Raw genomic sequence first — 18,860 nt, 5'->3', positions numbered from 1 at the left:
TGTTTTGTGTAAAATTTACCCCTTGTATCCGTCCATGTGTTGTGTGAAATTTACCCCTTTTATTCGTTTGGCAAGCTCATTTTAGGACAAGAGAGCAAAAATGAGGTGGATCTAAAACTCAAGTGGTCCATGAGAGAGGGAAAATGGGGGAAAGAAATATCTATCGTTGAAACCTTCTTAGGCTCTACCTTGATGTTTATATGCCATGCAAACCGTTTATAAGGTCATTACCATTAGAGGCGACGTCCTACCCCCGCCGGATGGTAATCCGTCCGGCCAGGGCTATGTGGGGCCCACATTGATGTAAGTGTTTTATCCACGCCGCTCAACGCTTTTATTAGATCATTTTAAGATATTATCCTAAAGATGAGTCAGGTCCACATCTCCAGTGGATCACATCAAAGGAAGTTGCACAGATAATGACACTCACTGTTGAAACCTTTCTAAGGACCAACGTGATATTATTCTACCATTCAACCTATTAATAAGGTCAGGTATACGTGGATGAAGTGAAAACACAAATATCAGCTTGATCCGAAACTTCTCCAGCTCCCAAGAAGTTTTTAATGGTGGAAGTTCAATCCCCATGTTGTGGTCCACTTAAGCCTTGTACCTGTCTCATTTTCTTGTTCTTATCTTAAAATGGTCTGATAAAAGTGTTAGACATCGTGGATAAAACACTTACATCACGGTGAGCCCCACAAAGCTCTAGGCGGGGGTAGGACGCAATCCGCGTCCATTACCATTGGGATGAAGTGAAAATACAAAAAAATAAAAATAGTACGATGCAAAGCTTTTATGGCCATTAGAATGTTTCAATGGTTCTCACTGAATCCCCACCATTTCATCTCTGCGGCCCACTTTAGTTTTGAATCCTCCTCATTTTTAGTATAATATCCTAAAATGAGCTAGCAAAGCGGATGAACGGATAGATTTCTCACAGACATGACGGTGGCCCCACCCAACATTCTGGGTCCCGCAAAAGGTTTTTGCAAGAAATCCGCATCCGAAGGATTTCTCACAAAAATCATCGGTTGCCTTGCCTACCTAATCTTGCTTATTAAGTAATCTTACTTAATAGGGAAATTGACCGTACTCGCCTTGAAGTTCGGGTAAATTACCTATAACGCTACGACTCTCCATATATTCCCCGAAGGGCCTTCTGACAGCTTTTGGAGATTGTTTCGGATGAAAAGCCCCTGACCATGGTTCAGGACTTGTACGGTCCTGGAGTCAAGAAGAAGTCACTTGTTGTTGCAACCCCCGAGAAATGAACGGATCGGCTACTCCCTGGGACACCGGCCAATGGCTGGTGCTCGGCGCTCTGTGGGCCCCACTACCACATACATGTTTCATCCATGCCGTCCATATATTTCTACAGATCATTTTATGGTAGGAGTCCAAAAATGAGCAATAATCCAATCACGGTGGGCCTTAATGGCGGATGTCCAAAAATTATAATTTTCCTACAGTGTGATCCACCTGAGAGTTATATCACTCTCGTTTTTTGGTTCAAGCTATAAAATGATATTTTAAACTAGATGAACGGCATGGACGAAGCAGATACATCATAGTGGGGCCCACAGAGCACCGATCACCAGCACCACGAGCTTCGGAAGGGGTAAATGTCACACTTATGTACCTTTGAAAGACCCTCTTCTTCTTCTTCTTTTGTTTATCTAGAGAAGCCAAGATCCAGGGACCACCAACAACTAGAGAGCGACGTTGTTTCTCCTCTTCACTTCTCTCGTCTTAAAGCCTCTTCCACTACAACGTTAGTATTTTATTTTGTTTCAACTGTAGGTAGGCATTTGCCAAGGTAAAGGAAGAACAGAGTCGAGAAGCCGAGGTACTTTGGTGGTCACGTAAAAGGGAGTGTAACGTAGGGCACACCTTGATCAAACCTCCACCATTGGATGGTAGACGATCACGACATCATGTTTGTGACAGTATTTGGATCGTGGCTGCCACTTGTCATGACTGCGGTTGTGATGTTATATGGATTGTCATCCTTAGCTCACACGGGTCGTGGTTGTCAGCTATTATGGGTCGTGCTCACCAAGGATATGGCACTGGATATAACAACGACCCAATGTGCTTCATTACTACCACCCAACGTGTATGAGAACCATAATCTAGTGTGCTTCATTACCATAAGATTATGACCCAGTGTGCTTCATTAGTATACGATTATGAAGACTGTGTTGGTTGAATTCGATTTGATAATTAAAGTTGTGTACGGTGATGCAACTCGGAAGTGGATGAGTTTCAAGTGACCGCACGGGGAATAACCGATGTAGTGAATCTAAGAGAAATGAAGTGTACGTGTGGTCAGTTTACACAGTGCTTGACAAGACACAACGGGATATTTCAGATGAAGTGAAGGTTTTATCTGAGAATATGAAGCCTCCAGAAATTAGAAGATCTGATGGGAGACTCAAAAAGGTTCGAATTACATCCCAGCGAGAAGATAGGCCAATACCCAGATGCTCTAGATGTAAACGAATAGGTTACAACCGGCGTCGATGCACTTTCATCCCTACTGGCTAAGGAGGAGGCCGAGGCTGATGATGGCTTATTTATTTATTTTATTGCTTGTAATAAGGTAATGTGAACCATAATTTATTGATTCATGAACTTTGGTGCATGTTAACCACTTTTCAATGTGGATGCTAACCACGATCCATTGTTCGTTTGAACCACGACTAATATAGGAAAGCGTGAACTTAACAACGGTCGTGGTTGTCATGACAATACGATCGTGATTGAAATGTTATATAGGTCGTGTTTCTCATTAGGTCATGGTTGTTAACGTCGGATCAACAAGGAAGATAACCACGATCCATTACAATTGTGACCACGACTTATTTAACATTACAGCAACGTCCCATATCAACAACGACCAATGATTCACGTATACCACAACCAAAATAAAACACGAAAACAACGACCCACATATCATTCCAGTCAGGGTCCATGTATCATGACAACCACGACCTATACAACCTCACAACCCTGACTCATATACAATGACAGTGGGGACCCATGTATCATGACAAACACGACCCAATTTGGATGATAATCAAGAGCCTTTATGCATATGAACCACGTACCCAAAGATCGGAATAGTGTGTATAACATAGGTCTTGGTTTTCGTGATATATGAATCGTGGTTGTCATGTTAATTGGTCATGCTTTGCTCAGTGTCGTGGTTTTTAACAACGATCCGGTACGGATGATAACCACGACGCATGTGAATCGTCAACCACGTTCCATGCAACACAACAACCATGACCCGTATAACATGACAATCACGAATCCATATCAAATGACAACTACGATCAATGCTTCACATTAACCACGAACCATATAACACGACAACCAGGATCCATATTTCATGACAATCACGACCTATACAACATTACAACCACGATCCAATATTCCAGGCTGATGTGAAATGGCCTATTCTGGTTTCCAAGCAAACAAACTCGATATGAAAACTACAGTTTATATAATATGACAACAACGATTCATATAATATGACAACAACGAACTATAAAACATAAAAACCACGACCCATAGCAACCGACACCACCACCCATGTAACTTTGACAACCACAATCCATAAATCATAATAACCACAATAAAAGCCATAGGTCATGAAGATTAGCCCCATTTTTAATGTGGAAGATCTTACAATTTATCTTAGTCATCACACAAACGAGAGCATGAAAGAACAAGCTATCCAGATATCTGAGGTACCACGACAAGTCGAATAAATCATTGAGGATGTATTGGATGATCAGATAGTTTCTACGCGCCAAGGGGGGTTCAAAAGTTTCTTGTCAAATAGAAGTGCCGACCATGGTCTGACAGCACATGGATTTTAGCAGATGATATCAGGTTCATCAACCCAGAACTCTATTAGGAGTACATTGCTATTATCTTGACGGAGCCAAGTTATTTCAACCCGAGGGAATTGATGAAATCATCCCACATCCCACACATGCACACTCCGCATGTGTGTACAAGAAAAGGGCCACCTTCCTTTTTTATAGCTCATCACTACTTACCATTGCTTTCAAATCTCTAGATTAGGAAATCTGCACTTTCTTTCATATCTTTATTTTAGGTCGGGAATAATTTTAAATATTTTATCTTTTTGTTTTAGGCATTTTCTTAATTAAAATGCTTTGTTATTTAGATGCTTACCTATTTTTGCAAATTCCATATCTTTTATTACAGATTGTAAGGTTGATTATAAATAAGACCTATGACCTATGGAACAAGATAAGCTAATTAAAATTCTCTTTATGAAATTCTTTTATTTTCTCTTATTTTATTTACATGAAAACCACGATTAAAAAAAATCAGAAAAAGTCAACAACGATCCTTTGCCTCGATTGTGTATTGACAACGTGAAGGATCGTGGTTGTCATCTACGAAGTGTCGTGTTTGTCATTGTGCAAGGTAGAGATGACTTTGTTCAAGTTGTGACAACGAAAGCACTCACCATATCCAGTTTGAAGCCCAAGTCTCTGGCCCACAACTCTGTATCGTAGTTATCATGTTATATTGGTCGTAGTTGACATGACGATATATATCGTGGTTGTCATTGTATATATCGTGTAGTTGGTCACACCAAAATAAACAGTTAGAAGGTGTTGAGAACCATGTGGGCCGTACATCCACCTGATAAAACTTATTTTTATGATATGTCTTTATATACATACATTACATACGATGGCCAGTTTAGATGACATTTATATATCACTACGGACCCCATATATCTTTGTTTGTACGGAATTAATGTGTCGCATGTACATACACTAAAGATGGTGTGCTAAAGGCGGGAAGTTCACTTACGATTTCAAACGCAGAACATCTATCGTCGATCATCTGGTTCAAGTCTATGGGCTCACCATAAATCGAATATAATCCGTTGAAATTGTTCATGGATGATGGATTCCTTCAAAAATTTTATGAGTGACACGTATTGAGCCATCAGTGGCCCACACTGCGGTTAGATGACAATTTATAGGATTTTACGGAATCTATTGGTTGAACTGTTGTGGTCCATTGGATTCGAATATTTTGACCATTCTTTTAGTATCAGAGAAAAGGCAGTTCGATATGACTTACAGAACACCGACTATATCTTGGACGCTTACGATTCCAAACGCAGAACATCAACGGACGCTTACAATTCCAAACACAAAACATCAACGGACGCTTTTACGAACGCTTACGATTCTAAACGCAGAACTTCAACCGCTTGTCCCCATACGAAACACCAACTATATATTAAAGCTTCTTCTCTGGGATCCCTTCACTTTTTATCCCTAACCTTTTTTTTACTGATTTTAAATCTTCTTCACTGGGTCCCTCCATCGCCACTCGGCGAGTACATTACAAGTTCAGTGCAGCTCAATCAATATAAATGGCAAAGCAAGGTAATAGTTGATAGGGACAGTGTATGGTGGTTATTATATTATGTGGTTCGTGACGGTGAACCACGACCCAATGTATATGACTATAATGATATGTATAGCATGACAATCATGATCGTTGTTGTGATCGGTGTTAATATGCCGAATGGATCGTGGTTGACAGGGTTAGTGTATCGTGACCCACATATTATGTGGGTCGTAGTTGTGAACCACGACTCATTGTAGATGACATCAACAATATGTATGGTATGACAACCATAGTCATGGTCGTGATCATGGTATGTTGTATAATGGATCGTGGTTGACAGTCAAAGTGGATCGTGGCTAACATGTTATGTGGGTCGTGGCTGTGAACTACGATTCAATATAGATGCCAACAACAATCTGTATGATAGGACGAACCACGATCGTTGTTGCGATTGTGGTTGGGTTGCCTAATGGATTATGACTGACAGGCACATAGATGACATCAACGAACCGTGTAGCACGACTGTTAACCACGACCCAGCATAGATGACAACCACGATCCAGCGTAGATGACAACAACGAACTGTGTAGCATGATAACCATGATCCTCTGGAACTTGTGATAAACACGACCCATCGTGGATTACAACCGCGATCCAATGTGCAGTACAATTACGACCCATGTTAGATTTTGCAAGACCATCTTATTATTGATTAACAATCCACGACCATATTGGAATGCAGGTCGAAACAAGTCAATCATGACCACATGCTTAGACTTCGAAAGGGCATAGGTCTCTCCCAAGTGCTCCGTCAATTTTCTGAAAGACTTGGTTGAAGATATGGAGAAGAAACCTAATAGAAAGAAACTATTTAGAGACAACTGTTTTGGATTTCTGCTTGACTTTCCACTGGCCGGGTGGATGACACACTCTCAGATCATGCATTGCCTGATGCAAAGGCATGTTGGTGATCTGAAATTCGATGTTCAGAACACCAAGATAAAATTTACAGAGCTTGATTTTGCGCTAATAATGGGTCTTAAGTTTGGACCACTTAGGATAGATGGTGGCGGTCGTGCGGAGGCAGGAAAAGGCATTAGGGAGACTTACCTGAGTGCAGGTGGCGTGAATAGATAAGTATTGAAAGATGCCTATCGGTCACTCGCCAATAAAAAAGAACATATGGATGCGGTGAAGCTGGCTCTAATAATTTATGTTGAGAGTCTATTAGTTGGATTTCCACAAAAGAGTAACTGTGTTGATAAGTTTATCGATATGGTTGATGACTTAGATTATTTTAATAACTATCCCTGGGATAGTGTGGGGTATAATTATTTGAAGAATGGGGTTAACGCTACGTCCGACATTATTCGGGCGGAAAGGGCGAGTGGCCAGTACCCCAAATCATACAACATATGCGGATGCGCGTTTGCCCTATAAGTATGTTATTCTTGTCCTAATTCATACTTTGAGTTCAAATTTTTCCCTTTTTCCTCCATACATGTCAACCAATATATAATACATGATAATTATTTTTAAACAGATTTGGGCCTACGAACGGTTCCCTCAACTCACTGGTGACCGTAGGTTGGCCGTTAGAAGACTGCCTACAAGGATTCCTCGAATACTAAATTGCGGTCCCAATAAAACAGACAGATATGAAACCATATCCGTCATCTTCACAGCTGTGCTGGTAAGATTTATTCAATTAGTAGTGTAATTTGAATCATGCAGTATGTTTATAATTAATAAATCAATTTTGCTCCTGCAGGTGGTGCTAGCTCCAGAGCTTTAACCAATGGTCGAAGAAGCAGAGATCAAGGTTGTCAGGAGTATAACTAACGACGACATTCATACGAAGGATAAGGCTCCGTGGTCAGCACCCACGGCAGAGACAACGGAGGATGACGTAAGAAATAAAGTTGAGGCCGCTTTCTTGGAAAAGAAAAATACAATTGAGCTTGATAGGAAATCTGTCCATCTTGGGAATGTATTGAAAGATTAAAAAAGAAAAAAGAAAAAAATGTGCAATAAGGAAATTTAATAAGCGGATTGATTTCCTCACCACTGAAGTGCAAGGAATAAATGGTGAATTGAAGCAGATTGATGAGTTTGAAGTAGAAATAAAGCACCTCAAGGAGGATTATGCTTTTTTACGAGAAGTGACGTCAATGAGAGATGGTATTAATACAAAACACGTACGTGAAATCGCCTTGCTTTATCTAACCTATTTGTTAATAGCTCATTGTGAGGGAAAATGAAAAATAGATCGTAGTTGTTGTCCACACAGGATCATTGTTATCATATAGGAAGGGTCATGGTTTTCATGCACCTAGGGTCCAAGACCCAACATTGATGGCCTAAGGTCGTGGTTTCCGTATAATGTGGTTCGTGGTTTAAATGGAATATGGATCATTGTTATCATACATAGTGGATCTTGGTTTTCATCCACGATGGTTCGTGTGGTTGAACCACGACCTAACGTAGACGACAACCACGCCCCATTGGTCGTAATAACCACGACTTTATTCTTGATCGTAGCTGTCACCCACATCTGTTTCAACCACAACCCAATACGGTCGAGAAACACGATCCACTTTGTAATAACCACGACAGTTGGTTCATCGTTGATGTCATCTACAGTGTGTCATGGTTCACATACATGATATCATGGTTGGGTTCCTCCACTTTCGTTAATGGAGTGAATGCTAGACCTAAGCAAAGATAATCAGGGAGAACCGATCAGGGAGAATTATGTGTGATCTATACGGATCCACATGGTGTATTGGAAGATTTGCAAATATGTACAAAGAAGATTTCTCGATAATAGTAGCTGGAGCATATCAAATGGTACCGTATATTGTTTGAGCGATCGATGAAGAAGTAATTATGTGAAAGTGGTTACATGATAGATGACAAGAGGAGAAACGTAGCTGTTTAAGTAATGTCAAGCGGTTATGGTAACCGTCAGAACATGAGAGTGATCTAAATAGGCAAATCAATGTTACAAATAGTAAATGAATTCAACAAGAAAAATCGTCTCATATTAACCCAATCAAACAAAACATTACTTTTCAATTATCCTTTCAAATTATCAGTCAAATTACATTTCATAGTGTAATTTTTTACTTTTCCTATTAAACAAATTACATTTTTTGGTGTAATCTTTTACTTTTTAGCCTGCTATTTATATTCCATATTGTAATCCATAACGATAATCAAGTAGCTAGTAATTTTAGCTATAATTAGTGTCTACGCTTACACACTTGATTCAGTTATTCACTCAAAAAGGTATCTTGATGTTGTTTTCCGTGACTGACTGTAAGAATCCCTTCATCATTTTCATTTATCTGTATTGAAAATTCATTTCATATGGAAGGCAAAGGTGCAACCCATTATTAGAATATGAACCCCACCGTCTGAATATCACCTTATCCAATTTTACACACTGAGTGAGTGGCTGAATAGGTGACCAATCTCACTAGATCTTGATTGTAAAGCACATGTCCACTTATCTTGGCTCTTGGGGTAATTGTTGTTCAGTTTGAATTGAACCCACAATTTCAATTCTAGCATGCCCGCACGCTAGTGCCAAAAACGACGCAAATGGGCCACACCCGATGAAACACTTAGAATAGAAATGTCCACATAACCATGATGTTTATATGCCATCCAAACCGTTCATAGTGTTACTAGGATCCAGATAGGTACAAATAACATCACACACCTACTGTTCCTCGCAAAGTTTCTCATGGTAGGCACTCAATCCCCACTGGCCGTCTAAAGTAGCATGGTTCACCTAAGGGCCTGTTTGGCCGGGCGAATCCCATGAGATTAGAGGGATGGGATGGATTTTAAGGTACTGATGGTGGTATAGGTGGATTAGTTTATGATCCATGGGATTGCTATATCCCGGGACAAGTTCACTGGGTCTGTCTCTTTGGCACGCCCCACATATCCCGGGTTTTTATTTTCGAATCCGTCTAACAAGGGATGAAATCAATTTTATGGTAATGATGGTGATGTCAGTGGATTGTTTTAAGATTCATGGATTGCGTATATCCCCGGACAAGTTCACTGGGTCTGTTTGGCTCGTCATCCATATCCCGGGATATCGCGATCCATCCCTCCTAACACCATGGGATCGGTCCGGCCAAACAGGCCGTAAAGTTATTGGATCTGCCAATGTTTTTAGACTCCGGAGTACGTGGTCTTGCGAAATTGAGACAGAGTGGATTTGTCCCAGCAACTCTGTGGGCCCCACATAGTCTCCCACCACGGGATCTCCATGTTGTCGTGGGTACAGGGCCAGTCGCGTCGGGTTTTAGCAGGGGTCAGCGATTACCGTAGTCTTCCCGTTCCTCCTCTCATTGTGACTCTTTTACCCCTACCATCAGGTCACCCTAAGCCTGAACAACAGGCTATTTTAGTCAAAGTTAGGGGTATTTAAGTAAATAAGTCCAAATTTGAAATCCAAAGGCATCCCACCAAAACTAACCGCCTTTGCATCTACCCTCCCTACCATTATAAATTCAAAACCACTCGACCCTCCTTTCATTTCTTTCCGTCTTCTTCCGCTTCCACGCGCGTGCGTCCTACTCACACGTGACAGGTTCTCTCTCTCTCTCTCTCTCTCTCTCATGGGGTTTTATTTCCTTCTCTATCCTCGGGTTTTTCTTTCTTTCTATTTTCTCCGTTTTCCCTTCACGGGGAAAATATTCAGTAGACTGCAGGTCTACGGAGAGTCGGTGTACTTCATCCTTCGATCGCCCATGGCCGCTACGAGATTGGGGTGCACCATCTTTTCTGTGTACCCTAAGCATTCAGAAGTCCGCCCCATATATATATATATTTTTTGTTTCTCTGAAAAAAAAAAAAATTTCATTATCGGGACTCGCGATCTAGTGGCCCGCGGACTACAAGAGTGAATTCGTAGTCCGCTTGCCGAATGGGAGGTAGATCTCACCATGAAAACCCTATTGACGAAGTACGAGTCGTCAAATACAATGCTGACCGTTCGATCTACACGGACAGATAAAATCGTTGAGTGATCCTTTTGAGGTGGATCTGACACTCATTCACATGGCCCAGCTGGTGGGCCGCACCTTCTTTCGGGTCTGAGATATTGACGGTCTCCCTTTTTTTGTTTCTTCTAGGCAAGAAAATGGCGGGAAAAGGAGGGAAGGGGCTTTTGGCGGGAAAGACCACCGCTGCCAACAAGGATAAGGATAAGAAGAAGCCGGTTTCCCGGTCATCTCGAGCCGGTCTCCAGGTAAATCCATCTCAGGACACGTACATTGGCTATGACTTTCTTCTTCTCTTGAGGAGAGTCAATGCTCTCTGATGCATTGCGCATGGTGCGTAGTGCGCACTAACGGTTCTTCCCTAAGCGGTCGTTGTTTGGCTCGCCCGGCTCTCTGTGGGCTGGGTTTGTCTGAGTCCTGGTTTTTCTTGTTCTGATCAATGATTGGATTAGGGCTATGCCCTGAGCTAGCCATGTGTGAGCTACGCTTATATGATGAATCTGGGCCTTTAATCGCCCTCCCAGTGTTTTGAAATGTCAGTCCGCATGGACGGCATTGGCTATTTTATATTGGCATTTTGACAAACAGGTTAGATGCATTTTAGGTTTGCATTGTGGATGTGGAATGAAGTAAAGAGCCAACATTGAAAACGATGTGGTGTATGAGTTGGCATGAGCCGATATGTGTTTTGGTTTTGGAGTTGGCCTATGCATGTTCTGATACTGATTTCTTGAACCTCACTGTTAATCAGCTTAGACTGAGTCTCTGTAGAGGTGAGTTTAAAGCCTTGGTAAAAGAGGAAGGGTTAGCTGGTTTTATTGTTTAAAAACGATCCTATATTGTTGGGAGAGAGGGAAAGATGATGATGGTGTTAATTGGTTTAGGTTTCTGTATGCTAAAACCGCTCTATGCATTGCCTTTTGGATGTTTGTTGTAATGCCTATGATAATGTGCTATGTTGGTAACAGTGGATGTGAGCGTATGCAACCTGCTTGTTATATTGATTGAATGGAAGGTGTGTTTTAATTTGTGATTCATTTTGAAGTATTACATATTTTGTTTTTACCCTTCTAATGCCGTTTTTGAAAAAATAATTTAAAATGATGGAAAATAAATGAATGGCATTTTTGCTCTCCAATTTGTTCTTTATCAGTGTCATTTTGGGGTCATTTGGATGCCTGTAAATGGTTTAAGTTGTAAATGATTTAAGCCTGTCCTGTTTGGCTTTAAGCTGTAAATGGTTGTCTGTGTTTGGATTGCCTTTTGCCTTTAAATTGTTTAGTCCAGTAAACAGAGAGACTGTAAATGAAATCTGAACTTCTTCTTTTTTCCTGTAAATGAGATGGGGGTAAATGCTGTAAATAATTTACAGCCTATAAATGATTTACAGGCAAAAAAGGCCATCTAAATGCAGAATGTAAATGATTTACCTGTAAGTCATTTGTGACTTGATCCATTTACAGGCATCCAAACGACCCCTTAGCCTTAGCTAGCTATTTCTGTTTGAGTCCAAGAATCTTGTTTTGCCAACCATTACTCAGACTTTATCTAAAGAAAATGTTGTATTCTCAGTTCTGTTTCATCACCTGGAACCACGTCTATTTTGGTTTTTCCCTCTTATTTGTTTCATGTCTTTGCAATTTAATTCCTTTGCCTTATCAGGCTGTCTTTGATTTTATTTTATTATGCATGACCAGACCATCTTGATGCACTCTTCATTTTCTCTTATGAGCTACAAGTGCTATTCTTAGGTGGCTTTGGGTGCTCATCATTCTTGATATTATCCTTTGTAGCCTTTTGTCACATCCATCTCAACATTGCAAGATCTGCAATGCCTCTCCTTTGCTCATCTTTCTTTGAAGTTATGGCTGTTATGGTCCATGCAGTGGTATAAAACATGGATGTATCCATCATCTCCTATTTGATTGTCGCACATTTGTGCTGCTTCTTTGATGAGCCATAATCTATGCCCGTGTCTGCCATCACATTGGAGGTTTTGTGGTAAAAAATGATCTTTTGTTTGTTTGTTGATAGGGATGGGTCTATGAAATGTGAGGAGAGCTCCATTCTCCTTTCCCTCTCTAACTCTCTAACTCTCCCCTTCTTCTCCTTCTCAAACTAACTCTTTTCTTCTCTACTTTCCTTCTCCCGCTTCAATTTTTTTTCTCCTGTAAACAGACCATCATTATACATAAACAAATAGAAGGGTTCACAAACAATTTTGTGTGAAGTCCCCTCTCTCTTTCTCTTTCTGTTTCAAAATTCTTCATTTGTTTGTTTTAAGATGTCAACAAAGTCATTTGAAATTGCTTCCCATGCATATTGATCTGGACTATCTCAATGATGGGCAATGACCTGAAAATTGCGATGAATGATTGACCCTAATCTAGTTGGAGGAATTATAATCAGCTCCTTTGTAGAAGTGGGGGCCATGCTTTGGTGATATAGACTGTTGATACTCAAACGATAGTTCCCACTTTTGAATACCATGCCTTAGTAAGCTTGTTGATGGAAAACTGTAAGCTGCAATCAACATCATGCAAGTAAATAATCAGGAAAAGAATGCAGCAAATCAGCAACTATCCACATTTTACATGCAGCTAAAAAGGCCAAAGGGCTATATGCAGGTGATTTAGAAACCTATAAATCAAAACTTCCTGGATGTATTTTACCCTTAAAGGCTCTAAATTGGTATGGAACTACGACTCATGAAACCTTCTAATATCAGCTGAAAACCATCTTCTATGATTGAGAAAATCACTAATGACAGAACTCTGCAACTTGCTAATCAAGCTAACCCAATTGGGCTTTTGATGGAGTGCACCTAATGGGCGGTCCCTTTAAGGTCACAACCTTACCTCTTTGATTGCTGATTCTGAACTAAGATTTTATTGGCCATGTCATGCTCAAATCACTTGATCTTGTGTTGTTGTCGAGGTAACACAATCGATTTTCAAATGGGGATCTATTTTATATTATTTTGATATTGTTTGGAAGAATCTAAGTTGTGGAAGTAGTTGGGTAGTGGAAGTAGCATGTCATCTTGAGAACTTGCATGCCTTTTTGGAGCATGTCCATATATAACTATACAACCATTTTGCCTTTATCTCACATTCTTTTCACATTGATAATTTTTTTATATGGGTGAATCAACAACAATCTTAGACAATTTGATCAATGTTATGGGTCATTAAATGGTGGGCTGCACATGGCACTCGCACATGCCCGTGGGTGGCATGAGGATATTGTGCACAAATAAGATGTCTGGAGGATGTCTAGTCCAAAGAGGTTTCTTATGGGAAGGGTGTGAGGCAAGACATACGTTCCATCTCATTATCTTGAAGGAAGTGCAAAAACCTTTGAGCAATGGGGAGCTTGGTATGGACACTGGGGAGCAAAGTTGGGTAAGATTTGGGAGGAACCAAATGCGATGTGAGGAATGCTATTAAGGGAAAATATGGTTGGTTCAAAATAGGTGGCTCTCAAGTGTGAATGCTAGACTGCAAGGGTCGGTTATTGTGAGAAAATTAGTAAAATGGGTAATCAGGGTAAGGACAATGCTAGTGACATTGCAAGTCAAACAGGTTTGGAATTGAGGAAAGGGGCTTGGTTTTTATTTGCAAGGGTGATAAAATCTGGTTTTGGAAGGATGCTTGGCTTGAGATTCACCTTTGGAATCATTATTTCAGCCCTGATTTACCCTTGCCATAAATAAGGAGGTTAAAGTTTGAGATTGTTACTAGCTGTTTGGAAGTGCCGTGGGCCCGTGGCTCGAAACATTTGACTATGGAGGAATTTAGAGGTGAGATACTTTCCTAGGATTAGGATATTGAAGTGAAAGAAGGTGAGAAAGATGTCTTCAAACTAGTAGAGAATGAGAGAGGTGAAGGGTAGGGATGTAGACTATGTTAGATGCATTGAGAGCGATAACTAGAGGGTACTAGTAAAGGACCATGAGAACAGTGAAAGGTGGAGTTGTTTTCAGAACTTTTTAAATCATAGCCATGCTGAGAGCATAGCGATAGATGGAACCATAAACTCAAATTATGTCGGAGACCATAGATACTTTCATAGTATTAGGATATCTAAAGTGAAAGCAACTTTGAGAATGATGAAAACAAGAAAGGCCCTCGGACCATTTGGTATACCAATAGAGTTTTCGAAGTGTATGGGAGATATTTGGTTATTTTGGTTGACAAAGTTATTCAACAAGATTGTAAGATTGAAGAAAATGCTAGATGGGAAAAGTACCATTGTACCTAGTTATATAAGAATAAATGAGACAGAATTGCACTAATTATCATGGGAATAAACTTATGTGCCGTAATATAGGACTTTGGGAAAGAGTGATTGAGCAAAGGCCAAGGCATGAAACAAATTATTAGAAAATTAGTTCGGTTTCATGTGAGGGTAAATTCTTTTGGGGCTTTAGGCTCTTTAGATATTGGAGTTTTGTGGTTGCTACTTTTTGGTCTTTTTGGGGCATGGGTTTAGATATCAATATTGTATTGGCTGATATGGGCATATCATATCCTTATCAGCATGATACATTACGTGATACGGGTTTGTATTAGCCGGTGTTGGAAAAGGGATACAATATGGCCCATATCAGCACTGATATGCCATACTTATATTGGTTAGATCGATGCAGACTTGATATCGATATGCAACGCCGTTTGCATCATCTTTTGTTTGGGCCGATATGCCCGCTGATACTGATATTCAGAACCATATTTGGGGGGTCTGAAGTGGAGAGTTTGGCAGATTCACTATAGTGCTTTGTTAGCTGCAGTAGTTTGTCTTTTTGTTTTGGTGGTATCTTTTTTCCTTGGATGTTTTCTTGATTATCCTGGTTGTCTCCTGATTTGGATGTTGTTTTTCCTGTTTATGGTTAGTGAATTTGTCACCTTCAAAAAACTCACTATGGCCTGTGAACATGGTAGGCGACTGCATCGTTTGTTATTGTGGACCTAGATGCCAGCCATAGGTGCGTTGGAGATGTTGGAGACTAGCAAGTTCTCCATGTCCAAAGGGTTCACTGCCCCTTGGCAAATTTCTTTGGATATTTCGTTTTTTTAGATCAATAAGCACTTTTTTTTTTGTTTTCCTTCTTCTTTGGGTGCATTAGGCTCTTGTGAGATTGTCTTTTGGGGGTATGATTTTAAATATCGATATCGTATCGGCCAATGCGGGCATATTGTATCTGTATCGGCATGATACGTTATGTTGTATGGGCCCATATAAGCCTGTGTTAGAAAAGAGATATTAATACAAGGCTTGTATCAGCACCGATATGCCATTCCAATATTGGTCAGACCAATACGGACCTTATCCTGATATGTGACATTGTATTGCATCATTCTTTGGTCGGGCCAATACATTTGCTGATACTGATATTTAGAAGCATGTTTGGGGGTCAAAAGTGGAGAGTTTGGTGGATTCACTCTAGTCCTTTGTTAGCTGCAGAATTTTGTCTTTTGTTTTGGTGGTATCTTTTCCCTTTTTCAGCTGTTTTCTTGATTGTCCTGGTTATCTCCTGATCTGGATGCTGTTTTTTCTCTTTTCTGGTTAATGAATTTTGTCATCTTTAAAACAAAAAAAAACCACTATGGCCTATGAACATGGGAGGGTGGTATCTTTTCCCCTTTTCAGCTGTTTTCTTGATTGTCCTGGTCATCTCCTGATTTGGATGCTATTTTTTTCTTTTTTCTGGTTAATGAATTTTGTCATCTTAAAAAAAAAAAACAAAAAAAAACCCCCCACTATGGCCTGTGAACATGGGAAGGTGGTATCTTTCCCCTTTTTCAGCTGTTTTCTTGATTGTCCTGGTCATCTCCTGTTTTGGATGCTGTTTTTTTAATCTTTTTTCTGGTTAATGAATTTTGTCTTCTTAAAGAGAAAAAAAAACCCCCCACTATGCCTGTGAACATGGGAGGGTGGTATCTTTTCCCTTTTTCAGCTGTTTTCTTGATTGTCCTGGTTATCTCCTGATTTGGACGTTTTGTTTTTTTTTTTCCTTTTCTTTTCTTTCTTTCTTTTTCCTGGTTAATGAATTTTGTTGTCTTTTTTTTTTAAAAAAAAAAAAAACCCACTATGGCCTGTGAACATGGGAGGTGACTGGATCAGTGGTTCTTGTGGCCCTAGATGTCAGCCATATGTGTGTTGGGGATGTTAGAGACAAGCAAGTTCTCCACGTCCAAAGGGCCTCACTGTCATCCTTGGCAAATTTATTTGGATATTTCTTTTTTTTTTTCTTTTTTTGAAAAAAGAGAAGAGAAATGAGCTCTTTTTTCTTCGTTATCCTTTTATCATTCTTCTAAATTGAGTGATCAAGGCTCCCACAATTCTTTAAAAGTTGCTATCTAATTGATTGAATCACGCCCTCCATCCTTGGGCCCTATAGCCTCTAGTCCAAAACTTTCAGTGGTCGGATGATCTTAACGAAGTGATTTTTAAAAAAAATAATCTTGAACTGACAATTAATGACAAATGAGTAATGGTCTTTAGTTAAAAGTCTGGTTAACATTATTTTTTGGGCTGCATGCTGTCCACTGTGGGACTCAGATGATAAACAGTCTTCTTTACCATCCATGCAGGTGCGGCAACATGTATGTTGATCTTGACTTTCCACCCTATTTGTTGCCCGATTTGATTCCACTCGAGTTGTAGCCCTTTATTTATTTGTTTTATATCCAACCGGTTGGAAGATATGTTACTGTCCACCCAGCAGATAACTTTCAACATGTCATGTTCGTGCGGAATCCAACCTGTCCAAATAGGTTGGCATGACCATGAGAGAACTTTTAAAAAAATCAGCCCCTTCCATTCTACCCTATCAAATAGGTTGGCCCCACCATAAGATGCAGAAAATTAGCACCATCAACTCGTCAGGTTGACCACACTTGTATTTTTTTAAATCTATCAGTGTCTATACATTATCTTCTATGCTGTGTTGGATGTGAGCATTTCTGTGTTATAATAATCGCCGGCTATTATTAAGTTGTACCACTGATTGATTCCATGCATTTGTTTTCTTCATCTCTTTCTAATTCTTTGAAATTCCAATCCCATGAACAGTTGGACAGACGCCTTTTTCTAAGAGCCAACGTCATATTCTATATTAGAATTAATCCTGATCTTTTCATTTGATTTGCTTTGATGCTGATCCCAGTTTCCAGTGGGCCGTATCCATCGTCAGTTGAAGTCTAGGATTGCAGCTAATGGACGTGTGGGTGCAACAGCAGCTGTCTACTCGGCTGCTATCCTCGAGTACCTCACAGCAGAAGTTCTTGAGCTAGCAGGGAATGCGAGCAAAGATCTGAAGGTGAAGCGCATCACGCCACGCCATCTGCAGCTTGCAATCAGAGGGGATGAAGAGCTAGATACCCTGATCAAGGGGACCATCGCTGGCGGTGGTGTGATCCCGCACATCCACAAATCCCTCATCAACAAGTCCTCCAAAGAATGAAAGCTTGGTTCTTTTAGTAACTCTTTTTTATGTTCTTGTTTTTTAACTAGTGGCAGACATGATGTTTTAGGATTAGTTGTCTACATGGTTTTTTAAGTTAGGTTTGGTCTCTTGTTTGTTTAGCTACATGTGTAGTACTTGTATTGTTTAGAGACGAAGATTTCAGTCTGTTGTCTTTATTTTGTTGACTTGGATGTTAAATTCTAACAGGATTTATATGATGATAAACATGGGCTTCAGTATTACTAGGATCACTGACTTAAAGATCCAGGGCTGTTTGGGATGGTGGAAAATCTTGGAAAAGATGGAAATCCACTTTATTCTGATTGCGAAAAAAGACGAGCATGAGCATAGAAGTTGTTTTCCATTTTCTAGGTTTTCCTAAAAAAGCATCAAATTTTCATGGTGATGAGAATAGTCAGAGAGAGCTCTCTGTATTGTTGACCTTTTAATATTTTCATGAGAAACAATATTGGAAAACTATTGTATTCTGCAGTTACTCAGTTGTGATTTCACAGGGTTTTTGAATGTTGACATTTTGTATTCTTTGTATCCAAACAGCCAAGATCATTGGATGGGGATGGTCTTCTTTAAAGTTATGGATAATTGTTTTTTGGACTCAAGCCCTAGTTTAAATGCCCCAAGCTTATGAATATGGTGTGTTCCATAAATGGACTTGGTCTAGATAATGGGCTTGACCTCTCTTGGAAATGGCAGCCATGGAAACCTTCTTCTTGGGGGGGCACACCTTGATCTTCTTATATTACATCCAGATTCAAAAGCATTTGTAGCCCCAATAAGGTTTCAATGGTGGGCCATTCAATTCCTGCTGTTTCTTTGTGGTGTGCCCCATTTGAGTTTTGGGCCTATAGGGAGCCCCACAGAGCTTTTGGGTACTCGGATGGTGAGATGTTATACTTGGTTTTCCATATTTTAGAAACTTGAATGTG

At 40.1% G+C, this 18,860-nt stretch overlaps 1 protein-coding gene across 2 annotated transcripts; it reads left to right on the top strand.

Annotated features, from left to right (window-relative positions):
* The first annotated feature begins 9,876 nt into the window (after window positions 1-9,876).
* On the top strand, window positions 9,877-18,152 carry LOC131248922 (probable histone H2A variant 3). Of its 2 annotated transcripts, none has more exons than XM_058249448.1 (3): window positions 9,877-10,030; window positions 10,575-10,690; window positions 17,614-18,152. In XM_058249448.1, exons 2-3 carry the CDS (start codon window positions 10,583-10,585, stop codon window positions 17,908-17,910), a joined length of 405 nt encoding a protein of 134 aa, XP_058105431.1. In that variant the 5' UTR covers window positions 9,877-10,030; window positions 10,575-10,582; the 3' UTR covers window positions 17,911-18,152. The 2 variants fall into 2 exon arrangements, with proteins under 2 accessions (XP_058105431.1, XP_058105432.1); XM_058249449.1 differs by lacking the exon at window positions 9,877-10,030 and adding an exon at window positions 10,187-10,210.
* The last annotated feature ends 708 nt before the right edge of the window (window positions 18,153-18,860 follow it).

Source organism: Magnolia sinica, chromosome 6 (genome assembly GCF_029962835.1).
Source record: "Magnolia sinica isolate HGM2019 chromosome 6, MsV1, whole genome shotgun sequence".
NCBI classification, from domain to species: Eukaryota; Viridiplantae; Streptophyta; class Magnoliopsida; order Magnoliales; family Magnoliaceae; genus Magnolia; species Magnolia sinica.
The sequence above is the reverse complement of the archived record's forward strand: the minus strand, read 5'-3'. Positions and strand labels throughout refer to the sequence as shown.

Coding starts and splice junctions, on each gene's coding strand:
- LOC131248922 (XM_058249448.1), top strand. CDS start 10,583: ATGGCGGGAAAAGGAGGGAAGGGGCTTTTGGCGGGAAAGACCACCGCT. Junction 10,691..17,613: donor CATCTCGAGCCGGTCTCCAG/GTAAATCCATCT, acceptor TGCTGATCCCAG/TTTCCAGTGGGCCGTATCCA.